General features: G+C 39.0%; 1 protein-coding gene across 12 annotated transcripts in view; it reads right to left on the bottom strand.

Moving 5' to 3' along the window:
- Nucleotides 1–22612, bottom strand: part of LOC102698873 (pumilio RNA-binding family member 2) — a 50411-nt gene extending 27799 nt beyond the window's left edge. For 4 of the 12 annotated variants that reach the window (XM_015357073.2, XM_015357051.2, XM_015357044.2 and 1 more), the window contains exons 1-2: nucleotides 22349–22611; nucleotides 15596–15989 (exon numbers count right to left, since the gene is read on the bottom strand). In XM_015357073.2, the coding sequence (XP_015212559.1) occupies nucleotides 15596–15976 (381 nt within the window). In that variant the 5' untranslated portion in view covers nucleotides 15977–15989; nucleotides 22349–22611. Of the gene's footprint in view, nucleotides 1–15595; nucleotides 15990–21960; nucleotides 22184–22348 lie in introns of those variants that run through there. The other 8 variants (XM_006626349.3, XM_015357099.2, XM_015357089.2 and 5 more) reach the window with 4 other exon arrangements.
- Nucleotides 22613–22852: the final 240 nt, after the last annotated feature.

Genomic DNA, 22852 nt, shown 5'->3' with positions numbered 1-22852 from the left:
CTCTAATAATTTCTCTCATCAACTGCTGTCTTCTTTGAATGACCTGGTCTTTACCGATTGGTTACTCCTCAGGTTATTTCTTTTTTTATCAAGACTTTTCATACTGTGGATTTTGTGATGTCTAATATAATCTCTTACAGGTTTTATTTGTTATCCTTTTCACTTTCCTCTTCAAAATTGCTTGCTTTTCCATCACAGACAACTCTGTAGTCTTAATTTTCATTTACACCTTTGAACACAAGAGGCAGATCCAAAAATTAAAATCCATAGGTTTGGACCAAGGCTAAACATTCACAGCTTTTTTGTATTTTCTACATGGAATATCTGAGCAATTGGTATCACCTGTCAGCCATTTGTCCCAATACATATGTACGCAAAATAAGAAACAAAAGCTGATATTCTATACCTTTGTCTCAATCTTCTCAATCTGAAATACAAATTTCATTAGTACACAGCAAAAATGTTAAATTTCACTTCACTGTCCCAATTGTTACACTTTTCACTGTACATTCTGTTAATTTTAATTTATCACAGGGGTTAGTGACTAAATCAGACATGATTACAACTCATTTAGCCATACACACCATTGTTAAGCAATATACTAGTGTCTATAAACTGCATTAACTAAACGATTAATCAAGACAATTGTTTAATAAGTGACTTTAGGAGAGTTAATACTGACATCTTGATACTGGAGGACACAGGTTAGAAAATTAGTCAAGAAAAACTCCAGGCCCTGAGCATGATGTCTGAAAAGTCTGCAAGTAATTTTGGACTACCACTTACAATAAAGTCAGCTGTTCAATAGCACCTGGCTGTTCAGAGCCCATGGTGTTAACATAGAAACTGCGTTACCACCAATACCATCTTTCTTATTTAAATGCTCCTTTCAACGATAAAGAAGCGGATTTGCTCTCTCAGAACAGCCGTATCCTACACATTGCCTCCCAACCCTGAGTAACAACAGGGTCTAGATAATTTCTGTCCCAGTGTGTACTGCACATTTATAAGTAACAACGTGCTGGTTAACAAAGTACTGTAATACTCTAATTGACCAATTCTGTACCTTTAATGAGGTCCTCATAATTAATAAGCAATAAATAATGGTGTCAAAAATACCTAAAAAAATGACATATTATTCTGTATCAGAAAGTTTTTCTAACACCGTATAATATCCATTTCTTGTAGGTAAACTCAATTCATAAGATGTTATTCATTCCCACAGGGGCAATCTAAGCAGTCATTGGTGCAAAATGCAACAAAATGCAAAAACAAAGAGTGATCCACAGTAGAACAGCCTCTTCGTTTTATTCAGAATATTCTTGAGCTCTGTGGCGACCCAAGGCTTATTGTTCAGATTAACAGTGAAGCTCTTAGAGTGAATTTAATTATGCAAAAAGTAATGCATTAAGAAATCATGTAAATTTGTTCATTGAGATCTGAGCATGGTGCAATAAGAGTATCCCAGTTGGTGCACCTTTCAAGGTGTCAATACTAGACTTTGACCATACGTTTACTTTTACAACTGCCTCTGCGCACTTGACTAATGGCTCATACACAGAGGCAAGCAGAATTGGCAGCACCAAGACCTAGCATAAAGAATGACATCTATGGTCCAGAGAAAGAGCCATAGTATCTGTCATGGATTTGTTCCATTTGTTCAATATAACACTTGACATACTGGTAAACCACTTTCCAGAGAGCAATGATTAAAATCATCTGAAATAAACATAGGGGGCATCAGCAGAAACAAAGTCTAATTTATGAACAACACTGACAGTGTATTCAGCTGCCTTATTTGCACAGGCATGAAGATGGTTATACACCAACATAAAAAAGTTGCGGGAATTCACTTGGTGAATAGTATGGGTGGAGAGATACAGTCAAGCACTCTATATATGACACACGAGCTGTTCTCAAACTACTACAGTTTAAGACAGTGGTTCTCAAACTTTTTGGACCAAGTACCACCCCTAATCCAACCAAAGCATCCAAGTACCACCTACAAGTCATCATCTCATAGGAACCCCAGAAATTCTCAATGACCAACATGAGCGTGTGTGCACACACACTCACACACACATATAATAAATATTATAATAATAAACTTAATTTGAAATAGCGCCTTTAAAGGTGGCTTCTCAAAGTGTTTTACAGAAAAAAAACATTAACAACAACTAATAAAAAAGCACCATTTCAGTGAGAGGGGTGAGCCTGTTTAGTTGAGCAAAGCAATCTAACAGATATTAAATCGTCAGGCATTTTCTTGACGGCAAAGGTCTCGCGGTGGATGTTGTAATGCGTACATTAATTTCTGGAGCAACCTCTCTAATTCGTGCAACTACACCGTTATGTCGGCTTGTCATTGCTCTAGCACCGTCTGTACAATCTCAGACGCATTTTATCCAGTCGGGGCCATTCTCTTCGATAAATTCATTCAGAAGCTGAAATATGTGCTCTCCTGTAGTTCCTGTTGGCAGCGGTTTACAGAACAGAAAGTCTTCATGGGACATGCCCTCAAACTTGTATCCAACGTAAACGAGCAAATTGGCCAAATCGACTACAGACTCAGTGTACTTTTGATATAATCCTTCATTTCAATAATTCTATGAATAACTGTGTCTTTCAGGTGGAGGGGGGCAGCAGGTCGAGCTGTTTAGCAGCTTTTTCTCTACACATAATACGTGTCAGCTCTTTTGCCAACGGTAAATAAGGTTCTTCAGAAATAGTGTACTGTAGCTTACCTGCTTTAGCAATCCGCAAGCTTGCATTTTTCCGCGTTTCCGTTTTTATTTCCGTATTTATTTAAAGTTTTTATTTCATGCGCATGGGAGCGAAGCACAGAGACGCTCGGTGTATTTTTCTCAAATTAGAACAGTTCTTAAATATTTTTCTGTTATCACGCTTTCGTGTGCTCACAAGATTACCTGCGTTCGTAGCACGTATTTCTATGCATTCCTGTGTTTACAACATTAGCATTGTTCCAAAACCACGCACATTCTCCTTTCTCCCTATTTGCTGGAGATACAGTAGCTTTTTTTTAAATACAATTGGTCATTTGCCTCCATAGCACGCATTCCTATAGAGTGGTATAAAATTACAGAGTATCTCTTGTGTCCACTGAACTATTAGCGCGCACTATATCGTAGTACGTAGGCTGCGTATTCGACATGTATTAAAATACAAAATATGAAAAACCGTCCCGATTTTTCAGCGCACACGACACAGTTTCAGGGTCATTTGGCGTACCACTTGGCGGCACGACACGTACCACTGCCGGTACGCGTACCACAGTTTGAGAACCACTGGTTTAAGACCTTCTCTGATTAACACAGAGGAAGACCCCCCTCTCTCTTACCAGTACTGTTTTTATATTGCTCAAGGCGGACTGGAGTTCCAAAACCATCAATAAACAAGTTCTGGTCAGAAATTTCGTTGCTTAGCCACTTCTCTGTAAAAGCTATGTTAGACGCATCCCTGTACTCTTGTAGATAACTGAAATTCCCTTGCAGTTCGTCCAGTTTGTTCTGCAATGAGCGCACATACCTAAAATCAGTAATGGTAGCGGCCTTCTTTTCATGGATTGCTTCATTTTTTGTCTTAGTCCACCCTTCTTTCCCCTTTTCATTTTATTTCTTTATTTGGTGTATCAATACTTTTTTTCTGTGTCACATTTCCGGGTCTACAATGCCTGCTGCGCTGTATTGAAGACACCGAATGAACTCCCTGTTCATTGTAGGTGAGTGCTGACTGTGTATTCCGATGTTATCCAGTGAGCGAATGAAAAACATACAGTGCTTTCACAAAGGAAAAAAAAAGGCTTCAAAACATTTGAAACATTGATTTCCAGGGCATATAGACAACATAACAAATGCAAAAATGCAGGGCCCGGAATGAACAATAACAAAGAGGAAAGAGGAGAAAAAAAATGAAACAAAGTAAAACAATCTGCACTCGCAACCCAACTGATCACCACACAACCAGCGTCCCAGAAGTAATAACTGGATCAGGGACACCTATACATCACACTGTAGGTTACTTCTCTACATCTTACATGGAAACTGAAATGAAAATTACAGACTAAGCAACAAAATGAGCAACAGATTACAAAATATAAGCTATGTTGATAAAACCAAAAAGGTAACATCTGACTCATCATGAAAGGCAACCAAAGGCAGTATTACTTAAATTACAACTGTAGGCAAGAATACGAAATTGATAAATAATATGCAGAATGTGCAAATGCAACCTCTAAATTAATAGCAGATGAATAGACTTCTGTGGCAGTAACTGAAAGCTGTAGTTCACTTTACTTCACTGTAAAACTGCAGTGGAATGTAAATATTAAACAATTTTGCAAGTGCAGGAGCTGCACAACTCCATGTGATTTTGCTGCTTTCTTTCCATGATAAGCTCCAAAAAATGATCTGAAGTTTTTTCTGTTGAGTGTCAGGCATTATGACAAGAAACATACCAAATACTGTAGCAAAGCTATTTACCAAAAAAAATCAAGGTGAAAGAGCTAATAAATTATCTTTCTCATGATAAACTCAAATTCTCAGTCATGTTGATTTTACCTACATTATGATCGGAAATCAAGACTACTCCCAGATTTAACTCCTTTTCTAATACATTCCATTTACATTGATAAGTTTATCATATCTGGCACATCAATCATGTGATTATGGAATGAAACCTCTCTCACTGACATGCCTACACAGTTACTACAAGCAGCTGAGAATATGGCATTTTCTCTGCTAGTTAAAGGAAGTCACAGTCGTCAAATCTGTTTTTCTGAACCACTTTTCGGTGTATGCAAGTGAGAAAAAGGGGGGTTTCAGTGGTATGGACTTCTGTCACATTAATTCAATTACTACACCAGTAAACCCCTTTTTAAAAACAGGAGAAAGGTACAACAGCCATTACTATCAAAGGAAAACAGGCGGTAAGTATGATGAATAATCCCTATGTGTATTAAGACACCTTGAAAGTGTTTTAAAGTCAAAGGAGCAACCTGAAGAAGGTTCCACAGCTAAAACGCTGTCTCTTTTCTTTTCCTTTCAGCATGAAATAAACGTTTACCTGTTCCCTTCCATCAAGGATAAATGCTTATTTTCACTATTCTTACAAGAGGCCTTGAGTTGGGGATGTTATAAGACAACAGGGATAAAAGAAAAATGAAGTAACACAAGAGTAACATAGAAGCCTCCAAGATCAAGTAGTTTAATATCAGTGGTAGCTGATGAGAAAGCTTGAAACAGTTGCGTTTGAGATTAAAGGTTAAAGAAAACTCAATACAAGCATAAAAAGTCACTTAGAGATTGAGCAGTGTCTGGTGTGTGTCAAGAGCTCTGATGCATCAGCATGCGAGTCTAGCCAGCCAGACTCGCCTGAATAATAAAGAAAGGAACAACAGCTGTTCCTAGGAAACATGGAAAATATTAAAGATTAACAAATATTACAGTTTATTAAATGTTACAGTTGTGGGTGAAATTGAAAATAGGCCAATTTCTAATTTTGAATTACTGAAAAGACGATGAGAAAGAAGTATAGTAATAAACAGCTGTGCAGTGCATCTGTCAACCAAATCCAGCACAAACATGGGAGCGGACAACAAGTTGATAATTTAAGGTTAAAGGAAAAGTAGAAAATTAGAAATCCTTAAGAACTAGTCAAATGAAAAAGTAAAAGGTGTTCAGAAGTCTTGTGAGGTGTGCTGGAGTCATGGGACACCACAACGTAGCACCAACTGGCTGGGATTTTTAAAAACAGAAGGATACCGTAGGCTGCTAAACTTGAGTTAAGACATTAGAAAAAGCACTACATAAGTGTAAGGAATTATTATTAATAATAACATTAAATTAAACAGTCATGTAAGGTCACTTAATAAGGTGTTGGACAACACAGAGTCTACCAGCATCTGGAATTGTGCAGGAGGGATGCAGCATTAACTCACACCCGGTTGACTGAAACAGAAAATGCTGTCCCAGGTGTCATTTCAGAACCTCCCATCTCAATTCTGTTTGATTGCTAGATACCTAGAAGGCCACAACATATGGATAATATCAGTGTCATGCTCATTAAACCACTGGGTGACTGGGTAAGTAGTGCTTAGCATTGACCTTGCCTTCTAAAGGAATCAATGCACTCAAACCATGCCAGGAAAATGTCCTGCAACAATAGAGAAACACCAGAACCCTTAACTGTTGGAGCCAAGGTCTCTGTGTTATAGACTTCTTTACACATGTATTTTTGTTCGTTGATCACAAGTTGAAGGATAACTCATCTAACCAACTGATATTTCTCCACTGCTTGGAAGCCCACTGCCTGTGCTCTTCGCTCAAGTTTCAATGCCAGGTGTGATGGGTGTTTTGTGCACTCAATCCCAACAAAAATACTGTTCTGTGGAGTTTTGGGAGGACTATTTTTGACAAACCTGCTTGTGCCACAGATTGAAATTTGTTTTGCTTTGTACTTGGAACACTGCATGGATATCGCAATCCTAGAGTGTATTTCTACCAATTGTTGCCCTTTTCTAACGATGTATTTAACTTGAAGTTCCACCTTACATCACCTTAGACATGTGGCTCTTGAACATCAGCATGCCAAGCTGTCTTAGTCACTGAATCTCCTGACAAATATGCCCAAACAATCACCCCTCTTTTAAAGACACTGGGGCCTCCTCGTGCAGGTATGCAAGTCATAGTTATAGGCAACTAGGCCTGTCCAGCATTTCTTTACCTGACCCCAAGCATGCCAGGATGTAATTTGGTCTATTAATGCTTGTGTGGAAGACCTTGCTTTTTAAATACTTGGTGTCCCTCATTTACCCACGTGTTTCCATATTTTGTCCACTCTCTGCAGCGATCACAAAGCACTCAAAATTCCAAAAGGGACACTAGTGTGCATATACTGACGGCCGATACTGATTTGGAGCACTCCATGAATACATGACTGGGAGGAAAGTGAAGAAACTGAAAAATGTAAACAGGAAACCCCTTAAACATGAAGGAGACCCATCGAGGTTGACAGACTTTGTGGACACATGAAACAGAAAAGAGAGGGTTTAACATGAGTTCATGTAACTGTCCACTGATATGACAAGAAACAAAAACCGTGTAACCATGGCCAAAAAGTTGACCCTGAAAGGCCACTTTAGGAATAACTTTGTGAGCCTCAGTTTAAACCAACAAACTGGTTGACTTCACTGAATTACAAAAAAGGCTATGGAATCAGAATGACATTCAACTCTTACACTCACTCTAACGCAAGAGACAGCAATCTTTCAGAAGGGGTGTGCCAAGAGGTAGCTCATGCACTTGTTTTTACAGATTTGCATGCCACTGATATATTTTAAAGTCAATAATAGCCCAAATTACATTTTGAAAAATAACATTTTAATATTAAAATATCATATCTAAAATTAAGAATGTGCACGTCTTAACACTAAGTGTGATCTTTGCCCATGCTTTCCCTTTCTGAATTCTCCAATCTCAGTCTCATAGTAGTTTGAAATCAAGCAAAAAGAAAATTCACTATCTTCATCACTGCAGTCATTGCATTTTTAAGTTATAATTCAAAATATTGGCACAAAGTGTTTCCTGACAAACAATGCAATTAAAACTTCCAGTGGGGTGGCCAATGTGATCCAAAATGATCTCTACGAATTCCTTTTGTTTTCTGACCATAGCAAGGGCACTGTCAGTCATCACAGAAAATGTTTTCTTAATGATAGATAAATGATTAATAAACATCTTAGCTATATCTTCGCCTGTAGTTGTGTCATGCATGGGTTTTAGGCATCACACCACTTCTCGAATTCTTGAAGGAATCTGAGTCGCAGCATCTCAAAAGAATTGCTAATTGCAGTACACTGGTTATATCCACGCACTAAAAGCAGAAACAGCATGGTCTTCATGTAAAACAAATCCATTCATCTCTCCAAAAGGGCTGAAATGAGTGAACATCTAACTTTGCTTTCTTAGCAACCACTATTTTGTCTAAAAAGTGTGACTTTACACTTGAAAAATGTTACCAGTGGCATGGGATTGCGAGCTTTCCTATAAAAACAGGCTAGTGCTGCTACAAAACAATGCAGTAAATAATCTTTTTTTTTTTTACACCAAAGACCGTTCAGTGGGTAGCATGTAGATAATTTCAGAACAGTTCATTGTTTTTTTTATCATCTTTAACTTAAATTTCTTCCTGGCTCATTAAACTTCTATTGCACATGCTGTTAAAAATCATTTTGCGTGCCAATAAAGGGATGTGTGTGCTGCAGGTTTCCGACACCTGCTGTAACGTATTGATAAATGAGGAAACTGTGGCACTAATTGGGCGGGGGATTTTGGTCGTGCATCGCGAAGAATATTAATCCTGGATATTCCTGGAACCTTGTTTGAGTAGCCTGGGATGTTTATGGATGTGAATGTGAAGCACTATGTGCAACACCTGGCTAGTGAAGGGATAATACGGAAATACATTTCTACTTTCACAGTAGCAAAAACACTGTGGGGCACACAGTTCTAAACAGACTAAGGAACTAGTTTTCTGGGAAGGGCTCCCTGTGCCAAATTACTGGATTTAAGCCAATGTTTTATGTACCCTTTTATTTGTAGAGGTGCAGGGTGACTGAGTGAAGGAATCATCGTTTTAATATTTTAAAAATCAGCGACACATCCTTTAAAGTCATTGGGATAAGACCCTGTGAATTCATTACCATACAAGTAATGCAGCCACCCTAATGGGGTCCTTCGGGAACTGCAGAAACCAGTGAAATAGGAAAACCTAGAGATAAGTTAATGCCTAAGAGCAGACACTTAAAACAAGCAAGACATGGCAGATGGAAAGCATGAGAACAGTCACAAATCAACCATAACTACCCAAGCCAAACTATGGTGCAAAGTAGTATTGAAAGATGTTCACAAATTATTCCTGCTATTCATTTTTACAACCGTCATAACCAAAAAAGATAAAATACGTACCTGGCAGTGAATGGCAACAGGGACTTGCTACCAAGCCATGTTGTTGAAGCTGATAACCTGGTTTCTTTCAAGAAATGACTGGAGGAGATACCTGGATCAATTAACTGCTAACTAACAAACAGGCTAGATGGGCCAGATTGCTTCCTCTTATCGGTTACCTCTCTCATAAGAGGTATCAAAAACACTCTTCTGTTGTCATGTTGGAGGGGAGTAATCACTTAAAAGTACATCTTTGCACAAAGTAACAACCTAGCTGTACCTGGCAAAAATGGGCAATCATATGGCCTTGGGATCATCAGTGGATTCAGGCAACTGTATAGCAAAATACACTGTTTTCATCAACTATTCATCTTCTCACAGCGTCATTTAACACTGGCATGCTCAGAATGTTCCTTGCAGCAGCCTCCTGCAGAATGGCTTTTTGTCGCTGAAGTTGACCTCCACCAGCAATGTTATTTAAAAAATTTCATTCTGATAATTCTGCTGAAACAAAAACAAATATTTGCATTTCTTCTACCCTCCAAAATGCAAAGTAACAGTAAACATTCATCTTTTACTGGCAACATTCAAAGGAGTCATGCACAATATCCTTTTAGCTCAATTCTGGAGAGTGATATGCAATTACCATTACATTGATGGGCTCTTACTTTTAGTTTTACAAAGTACAGCCCATCATGAAGCAGCCCTGTGACCACAGGTGGGCCAATCACAGTAGTTACTAACACTGGTTGGGAATTACCACTCTTAAGCTCTTTCCAGTTATCCAGTGAGTTACCTCACTAACTTTTACAGATGCACTACAGAAAGCACACAGACAGGTTGCATCACAGTGTGGTATGGCAACTGCAGTATTGCTGACCGCAAAGCCCTACGGCGGGTGGTAAAAACTGCCCAGTCCACCACTGGGGTTGCTCTCCCATCCACCCAGGACATTTATGACAGACAGTGCTTGAGAAAAGCTCTAAGCATCATCAAAGACCCCACACACCCCAGCTACAGACTGTTTGACCCTCTACCATCTGGAAACCGGTACTGAAGCATTCCGGCCCAGACTACCAGACTCAGAGACAGTTTTTACCCCCAGACTATCAAGCTATTAATCTCTCAGCCTCTCTGACCTATGATCTGAATCCTCACAGTGCCTTCTCTCTATACCAAAACTCAAATACACATAGAAATCCACCTCTACCTCACGTCAAGAAGCTCACTCCCCATAATTTTCTATCCTTTATTACATTCTGTTGATGTATGATTTTGCACATCTGATTTTGTTTAGCAAATTGCCTGTTGTTGTATTGCACATTGCCTGTTGTCTCTCTCTTTCTTTTCTTATACAATTGTATTGTTGGTTTTTTTTTGGTACTGCTTACCGTCTGAGAGCTACCTAAATACCATTTCATTATACCATTTACCTGTATATAAGTATAATGACAATAAACCTGAACTTGAGAGCAACAACAGACCCTGATATGGATCCTACTGAGATTCACTGACTGTGGCCATGACCCCCTGTTGTCTTTATCGCCAACACCCATCCCGAGCCAGGACAATATATCATGGTCCTGACACATGTGAGGGCTGCATTAATTAAACCTGAACTGTGGTTCTCAGAGTAGCTCATCAACTTAAATACTACCCATCAGCAAGGACCATGCCCTTGCATTAAAACTAGGATACTGTGCAAGCAGTATGAAAAGTGGTGGCCCTTTTGATCAGGGAACCCAATGGTGGAGTATTGAAAGAGTTCTCACATTCTTATAACTGTATCCCCAACAAGCTCCATGTAGTGATCTCGCTGGAGAACAGGGGGTTTTAATCATCAGAACCAGTGGGAAAAGTTTCATTATATTGGATAGGTAGAAAAGGATATATAATTCAGACTGAGAAAAGAAACCAAACAGCTACAATACAGTGCTGCACAAAGTTCACCCATTACATTGTTTGCCCCTGTAGTACAGACAGAATCCTAGATTTAACAACAGTGCGGGAATTTGAATATATGTTTATAGTCCCCAGTGCCAGCAAGCCACACCCTTCAGTCTTCCAAGTCTCCATTGCACACCAGCTTCCACATATATCTGGACAAAACAAAACTTCGATCCAAAGAAGGATGATTGGACATGACACATTTCTTCTCCCACTACTGTCATTGAGGCTTTGATTGCTGGAGTCCTCTCTGCATAATATGGAGGATGCAGAAAACCTTTTGACTTCTTAGGAATTCTTCCATGCTTCACCTTGTGGATGCTGACCCTATATTTTTACACTGTCCTGGTAACAGACAGTATTATATAGGTGAAAGAAAGCTAGCAGTCTATGCTTTTTGCTGTGTTGCCTTGCACCCTCTGGAATTCCAGTTATCTGTTTATAGGCAAAAGTGTGGTGTTAATTTAAAGACTGCACCTTCTGCTAGAAATGGGAGCTTAAGACAAAGGGTTGAAGATACCAATCATTATTTTCCAAAAATGGGGAAAGTCCGGTCATATTAAGTGACTTGAACTGCATATAAATTTCACATTTTGATCTTCTCCAGCAAAGATCCTTGGAGAATAGGATTAGAAACAGTACAGGTTGAGCCCACATTGTGAATATCAGTATATCTTTTTTTTGACTGTCCAGGCACACCTGAGAATTGTATAACAGGTTGTTTTTTGGGATGAAACACGCAACACAAAAATGCAATAATTATGATTATATGTAACATGGCAGTAAATGCAATGAGTTATCAAATATACATGCTGCTCTGGCAGTGCTCTCGGTTATACAGGATTGTATACCTCCATGCACTTTCGTTTAAGCACTTGTTCAGTGGTTTTCATAGACTTTATGCAATATCGGTGGACTTCAGATTAATTACCTTAGTACAGTGGTTCTCAAACTGTGGTACGTGGAGCGCCGCCAGGCAATACGCCATATGACCCTGGAACTTTGTTGTGTGCACTGAAAAATCTGGACGAGTTTTCACATTTTCTATTTCAATACGTGTCGAATACGCAGCCTAAGTACTACGATACAGCGCGCGCCAATACTTGAGTGGACACAAGAGCTACTATGTAATTCTATACCATTGAATAGGAATGTGTGCTACGAACGTAAGTGACCAATTGTATTTAAAAAAGGTATCTCCAGCAAACAGGGAGGTAGGAGAATGTGCGTGATTTTGGAACAATGCCAATGTTGTAAGCATAGGAATGCATAGAATTGAGTGCTACGAACGCTGCCAATCTTGTTAGCACAGGAAAGCGTGATAAATAAAAATATTTAAGAACTGTTCTAGGTTAATTTGAGAAAAATACACCAAGCTTCTCTGTGTTTCGCTCCCATGCACATGAAATAAAAACTTCTTTTAACTTCTGAGACAGACTCATGAAATGGAAAAGGGGGAAAATGAAAGCTAGCGGATTGCTAAAGCAGGTCATCCCCACACTATTTTTGAAGAACCTTATTTACCGTTGGCAAAAGAGCTGACATATATTGTGTGGAGAAAAAGCTGCTAAACAGCTCGACCTGCTGCCCCCTCCGAAAGACACAGTCACTCGTAGAATTATTGATATGGCGGATGATATCAAAAGTACGCTGGTAGAGCGTGTTAAGATGAGTCTGTAGATGTCGTCAATTTGGCCAATTTGCTCGTTTACATTCGATACCAGTTTGAGGGTACGTCCCATGAGGACTTTCTGTTCCGTAAGCCGCTACCAACAGGAACTACAGGAGAGCACATATTTCAGCTTCTGAATGAATTTATCAAAGAGAATGGCATCGACTGGATAAAATGTGTCGGAGTTTGTACAGATGGTGCTAGAACAATGACAAGCCGACACAGCGGTGTAGGTGCACGAATTAGAGAGGTTGCTGCAGAACTGAATGGACGCACAACATTCATCGCGAGACCTTTGCCATCAAGAAAATGCCTGACAATTGAAAATCTGTTAGACTCTGTAGTGAATTGTATAAAGGCTTGACCAATAAATTCACATCTGCTTTGCTCGACTAAACAGGCCCACCCCTTTCGCTGATATTGTGCTTTTTTATTATTTTTAATTGTTGTTGTTTCTGTTTTTTTTTTCTGTAAAGCGCTTTGAGAAGCAACCTTTAAAGGTGCTATATCAAATAAAGTTTATTGTAATAATATTTATTATATGTGTGAGTGTGTGCGCGATCATGTTGGTCAATGAGTTTTTCTGGGGTTCCTATGAGAAGATGACTTGTAGGTGGTACTTGGATTCTTTGGTTTGATCAGGGGTGGTACTTGGTCCAAAAAGTTTGAGAACCACTGCCTTAGTATATAATAGCTAGAAAATACTGGCATACTTTAAAAAAATCATTTTTGTTCACAAACAATTTTTTTATAATTTTTTACTTTAAATCTAAGAATGCAATTTTGAATGTAATAGTACTGTACTCTTATTTTTTTTTTGGCCAGATGTGTGAAGCATTATAATTATTTTATATCAAAATAACTTCCCATAGAGAAATCTCATCAAATGAATTAAAAACTAGCAATAAAATTAATACAATTCCATTTTACAAACCATCCCTCTTACTACAAAAATGCCACTAAAACTTTAAATGGCAATTTTATAACACTTTCAAAAATGTATTTGCACGGATGAGGTAAAAACTACAAAAAATACACTGCATTTTAGAAGAAGTGGGGCTGGATAACAAATGATGCATTAAGATCCACAGATCAGAAGAGTCGTTTGGCCCACTGTGCTCATTTGGTTCTGTTTCACTAGTACCAATTTGGTTTCACAGTGATCAAACCTACAGTAGGAAACCCCTTGAAACCCACCTTGAAGATGGACAATTTACAGCACCCGAATAAAAATAAAACTGCTAGCCCTTGGGAAGTGGAAAGACACCAAAAGACCTGGGGGAGAACCCATGTGATTATACAGAGAACATGCAAACGCCAGACAGACAGCCCCCACAAACAGCCAGAAGGCCACACCAGCAGTTAATTTAATCTAACATCACAGGGCCTTGTCTGCTAGTGCCATTATAAAAAAAACTTCTTACATAAAGAGAAACACGTTGCTTTGCAGCTGCCTGGTCACGTCAACATTAAACAGTTGTACTGCTCTTGACTCGTGCCAAAAAGTTATTACTACACGATTTTACTGCTGAAGATCAATACGTCATGCCAGCATACAGATCATATCTAATACAGTTCATTTTATTCATTGAAATATTATTTACATTTTTAAAGAGTACACTTTGCAATGTTAGGCTTGGGTTGAAACAATCCTCACCAGAAGAAGCAGCTCACTCATAACTGATGGACTGTGCAATGCAAAATTATGAATGTCTCCATGACATACAATTATTCATCTACTGCCTACGTTTTAGCCAGTTTGCCCAATTTGGGGTCACCTGTCCCAGCAAGCAAAGGGCACAAGGCATCATACGCCCTGGAGAGGACACTAGTCCAGACACACTTACACCAGGGCCAATTTTTACAAAACTTAACCTACCAGAATTTCTTTGTACTGTGGGAGGAAACCCAAATGAACACAGGGAGAACATACAAACTCCACACAGATACCACCCCAGGAACTGAACCCAGGGCCCTCCCACTGTGAGGCAGCAATACTTTTCACAGCGCCACCATGCTGCCCAGCATGAAAGTCATCACTAGAGTAAGCAGGCTCTAACTACAGCTTACAAAACCTCCTTTAAGTAAAGCCTCTACCATTATAACAATAGTCACAAAATGGTTCAGTTTAACCTCGATATATCAGCAGCGATATTAAAGAGAAGAGTGGAGTAGCTACACCTGTCCGACAGAGGGCAGACATAAAACATTTTTATTACTTTTACAAACTTACTGTGATACTTTATCTCATATAACCTCATAGGGATAGACTGTGCAGCACAATGTTTCATCCATTAAGAATGTTAGAGCCGGCACTTCATGGTATTAGCTACAGTATTTTATTTTGTTCCAGTAAATGAGTCATAGGATGCACCTAATAAAAAATAACTAAATTACAATGCTATTTCACTTTCTTCTCTGCATTTGTGTGGTTTGGATAAAAAACATTTTTTATGTGATTATGAATCGCCACCCATATTCAGATTACAAAGCAAGTACCTTTTAGAAGGTTTACTCTCTAAGTTGCTTAAATTTTAATACAGAAAAGACATGAACAAAGAGAGGAAAACGATGTGTTCTTTGCTTACGTTTGTAAGAACTGAAGTCTTTCATTTGCTACCACATTAAAGCAAAAGAACAAACAGTTTGCTGGAAACATTTTTAGCTATCTCATGTGCTCTACTTTTCACACACTTTGACGAAGACTTGCACCCATAAGTGGAGCTGCATATGGCATATTATTTGGAAGGATAGCACATCAGCAGAATCACTGAAATCTGCTTCTGTCACTATTCTACTGACTTCCTTGTGCAGCTTATTTCTACCCCAGGAAAATGTTTTTAAAAACAGTAAAAAGCTAAATTTAGATTTTTCATTTCAAAAAGACATTTAAGGAGTTATTTAAAACGTACATCAGACTCGCCTGCCTCCCATATGCCAAGCCACAAGCAGATGCCCTGGTTACAGTGAAAGGGGGGGTGGGGGGCAAACCCTTCCCACAAATCCAACCTACCTGGTCTATGTGAATACTGTCCCCCGTGGGCCAGCGGTGCTTGCTGGTGTAACCCCCGAGCTGCTCTCCTGGTTGCCGCTGGAAGAAGTAACCCACTGTGGCATCGTCCTGGGAGCGCCCACTTAAAGGAGGCTGCACCCCCGGGGCGCCTACGACAGCGGCCGGCGGAAGAGAGTGCGGGGTGGAGCCGCCGCCCAGAACCTGTAGAGGGGGTGCACCCCCTGGACCCGGCCCACCCCCAGCACCAGGTAAGGATCCTGGCACAGGGACCCCAACCCCAACTGCACCGGCCTCCTGAGCACCATTCGCATGCATCATTCCTCCCCGAGTGTCCTGCCAGGCCACTTCATTCATGCCTAGGAGGACGCATGGAATGCTCATTCCACGGAGAAACCTGCGGATAAAAGCAGACAGAGATTGAGGATCTTCTCCTTTGCCCTCAGTGAGAGGACTGAATGTCGCCATGTGACACTCAGCAAGCTGTAACACCTGTGTCAGGCTGTAGGCAACGCTGATGATCTTCAGCCCTTGGTACTCTAACTCGTATTAGTCTACACACAATCGCCTCATTCAAAACTAAAAGATTTCACATCTTAATTCTCACCAGAATACCTTAAGATGATGAAATACAGGGTTATGCATCATACTTTTTTAAATCAGAGGAAAGGGCTACTTACTGAACTTTGTGTTTTCATTTAAAGTGTTCAGGGTACTATACCTTCCTACATATCCTAGATACAAGTTTTAAAATTCTCAAATGTACCGACAAAGTCAGCCCAGAGGACCTCTTCAAAAATTAACAGTGGAACAAAAACCTGAGGAATTACATGGAAGTATGTGTGAAAACTGAGAACAGGAGGCCTTTCTGTACACAAAAGGCAGTAGGAGTATGGACCAAGCTACCCAATCATGCTGTTGAAGCCGATACTTTGGCTTCCTTCAAGAAAAAGGTGGATGAGATCCTTCTAACAATTAACTACCAAACAGGCTAGATGTGCTAAATGGCCTCCTCTCTTTTTTCACCTTTCTTATTTTCTCATTTGATTGTGTTTATTAGAAAAAAAAATAGTCCTGAACTATTACACAATCTATTATTTAATAAAGATTATGACACAAAAATGTGGATTTTTTTTATTTTAAACGTATATTTGAGTTGACTCATATTATTGTATTCCACTGTTCTGAACCATTTGTAGGATGGCTCTATGCTGGCACATGTCGTTTCTTAGCAGCATCAATGAAACTGGCCATTCCTGAATCATCCTTATGTTCAGCCACTCCAGAGGTAGCCAGGAACTGGCAGAATAACCCTCTTTAGTAAATGCAAGAGTGGCATAGATCCCTTTTCTACCTTTTAGGCCAGCCCTCTTCTGCACCACATTTGTCGTGGCATTTCTTTCAACCTTCCAGTCACTCTCGAAACACATATGACCTCGTGTGTTTAAAGTCACGAGTGGAAAAACAGCCCAAATTCGGCAGACTGCTCTCACTAATATGTAAAATGTGCTTTGAAATGCTGACTGGTAAATTGCCATGACTGGAAGGGGTGACAGGATCATGAGCTAGATGGATATTTCACTCCTTGCAACACTGCTGGTGCTGTGATCCATGTAGTATTCATGCTACATAAAGACTTTCATGCTCTTGCTTCAGACTGTGGTTTATTTCCCGCTTTTACTTTAAACCCATCACTATAATTTCTGAATTTCTGTTTTAAAATGCCTGATGCCAACAAGTATCACTTAAAAATGACACCACATATTAAACTCTGTTAAATACCAGATGCTGTTTTTGATAAGGCACTGTTTTCAATTCCTGGTTCTGAATCATCAACAAAAAAAGCTGACATAACCATTTGAACAAATCACATCTCTGCCAAGTTTCCTTTGAGCAGTTCTGGTGGTGTACGGGATATTAGGTCCTATGTACATTATTACATAGATCTACAATGCAACAATACATTAAAATAACAAAGTTTGCAGGATAATGGAACAAGATGCTCAGGAATGTTGTTTAAGCCAAACACCTGGCATCTTCCAATAAATAGTGGAGACAAACTTGGATCAATTAGTTACTAATCACTCCTCATCTGTAACAACTCCTGTGCTCAAAGGGATTTTGTACTGGCCCCAAAAGGACCAATATGCTTCAAATACCACTGCAGCAATGTATATTAATTAAATATGTGCAATTACTGGTCAGTAACTGTAAACTGTTGCAGCCACCTTCAATACAAATGAAGCAAAAAGTTACTTTCTGTGTGACCAGATTACCAGAGGAATGTAATACAAATGTGCATTGATGCAATCCTACTATTAACAACCACTAATCACAAATACTGCAAATTACTTATTTTCAGGGAAACTTGTTGAGACTGTTGCACTAAATCTACTGCCAATCGACACAATATTCTATTGGCAATTTGTTTTGTCAGTGAACAGGTGGATAGGTTTGTACAACTGAAGGGCTCACATGAAAACTTCCAAGCAATTTTTAATAAAAGGAATGCTTTTATTTTAAAAACAAATCAGGTTCAAGCAGTTTTCAACCTCTGTTTTTCCATCTTCTTAAGTTCCTAATCATCCATTCCAGTGCATGCTTTTCACTTATCGATAAGCAAAAGCGAGTTTTAAATTGAATTCTAATAGCATTAAGTACGCTTTTCGCAATCAAAATTACTCAATGCTTAAAAGAAGTCTTTACATAATCCCCAAATTACAACTGAAGTCAAGTATCAAATGACTGTATTGTTCATGTTAAAACAGACGCGCTTAACTTGTCAGCTCATAGTGTTTTTGATTCCATGTTTTGTTTGCTTGCAGGTTGAGGGAGCTACTTACCTACATGTTCACACTGGTAATGTGATACAAAAAGGCAGCCTGGGGCTAGTTTGTATGTTCGACATATATATTAGGCCAACCCTGGGCCACATCAAAAAGCTGTTCTGTCAGTGTTCAAACTTGAGACGCTGTGGCCCCAATGTAGCTCTGGAGCAAACTAAAAATACAAGTGCAAGAGGGGTCTTTCACAAAGGGGACGAGTGTGGAAATAAACACCGGCATGACACAGTTACACATCACACGCAGCTGAGAAACCTCTCACAATAATGTTTTAACGAATGCATATAAATGTCTAATACAGGCAAATGTCGTGTTAAGTGTATCTGCCAAGAAAATGTCCTCAAAATTTAAATCTAAACAGCAATATATAATAACAAGGGTCTCTGTCCACAAATTCCCAAAAATGTCAGGAAATTCCACTTAAGTGACATTACATTTAATGCAAAATAATACAGGGACATTCATCCAGAAATCTTATAATTAGAAAGCCTACCGCAAAGTTTTCAACCTGCGTACCTTGTATTTTTTTATTACAGATTACAGGCAATAATTTGCATGATCAGTCATTATAGCGATTCCTTCACGAAAATAATACCAAAAGCAAACTTCTGGTATCTCAGCTTGTGTTCACAACCTGAGGAAATATATTTTTACACAAGCCACTGTAAGTGATGTCATTTTTTTCCCTGATGTAACTTGACCTTAAGGGTGCTTGGAAGTACAAATAATTCCCATGTCTACAATACACTACAAGCTGTGTACAATGTTGTCTGATAGGCTCAAAGTACTTTCTAAAATTCAGGTATTCTGTGTCATTTTCTAATACCAACCACTCTAGTACTATCATTTGAATAACTTGTTTTTCCAGTCTAAATTCCATAAATTCTGACAAATAAAAATTCATGCCAGATGTTTAGTGAGACACTTTCCGATGTATGGGGGTGTTTTTATTTTTATGGGGATACATTCTATAATAGCATTTAGTTTATGGGAACACTTAAACTGAATAACATATAAATGCATCCTAAATGGAAATTTGGAGACATGGTGTATCCAGTTTAATAAATATAACCATGAGCTTCACAAGAGATATGTTGCCTTCTACTAGTAAAAAGTTGTTTCACAGTCCCCTGCAAAACATATTCATAGAGAAAGGAGATCTGAGTTCTACGATCATAAAACTATGAAATTGTGACTCTAACAAAATAGAAAATCATATCTGACAAGAAAAAAATAGAAAATTGCAATCTTCCAAACTCTTGTTTTATTTTGATAAAAATATAGGCCTACAGTTACTTTACCCTCAAGAAAAAAATTTCAATTTATTATATGCTGTGCACATAGACAGGAGAAAGAGTTAAGGTGCTGTGCACACCATCTTCAGAGTAACACAGCTCAAGAATACAGCGGATTGGGCAATTTAAACACACCTTCTCTAGTTTAAATGTTTAACCATTCAAAGATCAAGAACAAAGTAACAGATAAATCAGAAATTAACAAATAAGCAAAAAGCATGGCTGGTAAACAAATATTAAAGTTTTATGATGGACTTCTCAATAGCTTTTTAATGTGGTGTGTATATATACATGCATCAACAGGAGGACTATTTGTTCATTTTAATGAAAAAGCTATATAATATCCCAAAGAACATAATCATTTGTGGCAAAACATCCACTTTGAAACATGAACATTTGTTTTATCATACGATGGTTTATGGATAATATATTGTTAAATAATTATGTTTATTTTATTTACTATTTGCATTTCCAGGCACCTTGGGCTTTGTGTTTCTAAACAAAAAAAAAGATAGTTTTTTTTTAGCATTTCCAAACTTCTTTAAAGAGTAAGCAGCACTCTTTTCTCTCTCGAGATGCTTAAGAGTCCCTTCAGTACAAACACCACACAAAAACTACAAGGACTTTCACTATCTGTTGGGCATAACCTCTGTCATCCTAGAGCTGTCAGCCTGTTGTATATAACTCAATCAGTAAAGATGGAAAAAAACAAGAAGGATTATAAAAAAACTAAACTAACCTGAGAACCGATTCTTTAAATTTATGATCTGACATGCTCTTGCCTTTGGTAGAATATTTAATGCACTTAGACTATGTGTACTGTAACTGAATCCACTGCATGTGAATCACAACACTGTTGCAATGCACTTCAGTTAAAAATGGCATGCAGTGTCACATAACTAGACTTCCAATTTAATTTAGATATTTCAGTTTCGCTGTTTAACAACGTGACTTCCACATTTACACACTTGATACATCACTGCAAAATGTCTAAAAACACTGCTCAGTGATTACCAAATAATATATCCTTCAATGACATCCATCAGGCACTCGAATGTGCCCTGCCTTGTGTAATACACGGAGAAAAACTGAATACCATCACATAAAGTGAGATGCTTTTTTCATAAAATAGCACTGACTATTCTTTTTTTTAACTGCCCATCCCCCCACTCCTTCTACAACAGTGCCTCAAAACCATGACCTTTTCAGCCTGCTGAGTAGACGGGCTGTATTTGCCACAGTTCCATCACTGTGAGGTTGGTCATAAAAAAAGTAACATCTTTGAAACAGTAAAATACATATTTTATACATGGCAGGTTAGCAAGTTTGCACTGTAAACAGCAACAACTTTTCAGACAAATGTGAAAGAACAGTCTTTAACACCCTTGCTGCATATGGTTTAGGCCAATAATAACATGTAGCCCACAAAGACATTTATATGCACACGGATTTATATTAGCAATGAATACAATCTAGAACAGCCAACATCATTAGCTTTATGTTTCAAAATCTGATCTGTGTTCCTAATGGTAGTATTGTCCTACATGTATCAGTGGTATTATTAACCGGTCGCCTGCAGAAGCTGTATTAACAGAACCACCACTGTCTGCGAGAAGCTTTTGAGAAGACAAAGCATAAACAAGGAATGAGGCCTAGTTACCGTAAAGACAGGCTAAGTGTAAGACAGCCAGGATCATTTAACTACATCGAGAAAAAAGAAAGCAAGAGCTATTAAAATTAACTCTTCGCACACACGTCTGTATTATCACACGGGTCTTTACACCTATGGGGAAGCACAAAATATAAAAGTCTTTATGCATAGGGATATTTTTAGTTGCACGGAAAGAAAATGACCCAGTTGTTGGTAAACAAGTGAACTTCTTGGAAATAGAGACCGGGAAAGAAGCCAAGCAGAACCGAACCTCTCCTGTACCAGGACAGTTTTACTCCAGCTCACGACGGTGAAGTGAGTTCAAATTGTTTTCAAACAATAAATAACACAGGATGGCACATAAAAGGAAATCCATCACTACCAAAGTAGACAAAAAGAAAACTCTCGAGGTGTCAGCACTATGACTTCAAAAACATTATTTTATGTTTACTTAAAAGTGGAGATCCAAAAAATAATATCCTCGTAAACATAAACACGCGCTGGTAAACGTCTAACGAAAGCATAAAGCATAATAAAAAGCATCAAGAGCAGTATTTACAAACAGCTGAGGCCTCTTACCTTCAATATTATTTAAAAGGAAAGCAGGACAAAAGCACCCAAAAAGCATTTACAGAATAATACAGCTGCCCACCGTCCCCAGTATGTCGCTTAAGAAAGCTATAAACCAAAACAGAAGCTTCCAGCTTCTTTTAAAACAATCCGCGGAAAAGCTCGAACAGAAACACAAACTCGGCGAGAAGACCTGCGCCAGCCATTGCTGCTGGGTTACTACACTAACATGGCCCCCCTCCTTGCTCTAAACAGAGAGCCTTACCCGCTAAACAAAAGGAAATATCATAATAATAATAAAACATGTTCTAAACACTCGGTCCCTGGCAATAATCCCGGAATGGAGTCCCTCAAGGTGTGCATTTGATCCAAACCTGGGGATGGACGGGATACTCACAGGCCGTGCTGCTGGATGGCGATGGATTATTATTATATACAGACTTTGTTTTGTTTTTTGGTGGATGTCGGTGTTTTAATGGTTTTGGTTTGTACGTGGTACGTTCAGTGGAAGTGTCGCCCTCTCCCCCCTCCCCTCTCGAACTGAGCTTGGGCTAGAGGAGCACCGACAACATGGCGACAGAGGCAGAGGGAGGAGCTGCAGCGGCTCCGCCACAGACCTGCGCGATGGGAGCCGCTACAGCACGGCGGCACAAGCCGGGGGGGTTACCGAGTTTCGGGTTTGTTTCGTTTTTAGCATTATTTAGAGATTTGCGCCCCACGTAGGAGAACATTCGTTTAGGTACGTTCTCATCACCCTTGCTGTCTCTAGAGAAACTGCGGCTTATCGCTAGTTAACAGCATCAAGGAAGCAGACATTTGGCAATATAAATAGAATTCAGGAAATCACGTGGTTGTCTGTCTTGTCGCACTTATTTGAGGTCAGCAAAATCCAGGTTTATTA

This window comes from Lepisosteus oculatus, chromosome 2 (genome assembly GCF_040954835.1).
Source record: "Lepisosteus oculatus isolate fLepOcu1 chromosome 2, fLepOcu1.hap2, whole genome shotgun sequence".
In the NCBI taxonomy this organism is placed as follows: domain Eukaryota; kingdom Metazoa; phylum Chordata; class Actinopteri; order Semionotiformes; family Lepisosteidae; genus Lepisosteus; species Lepisosteus oculatus.
The sequence above is the reverse complement of the archived record's forward strand: the minus strand, read 5'-3'. Positions and strand labels throughout refer to the sequence as shown.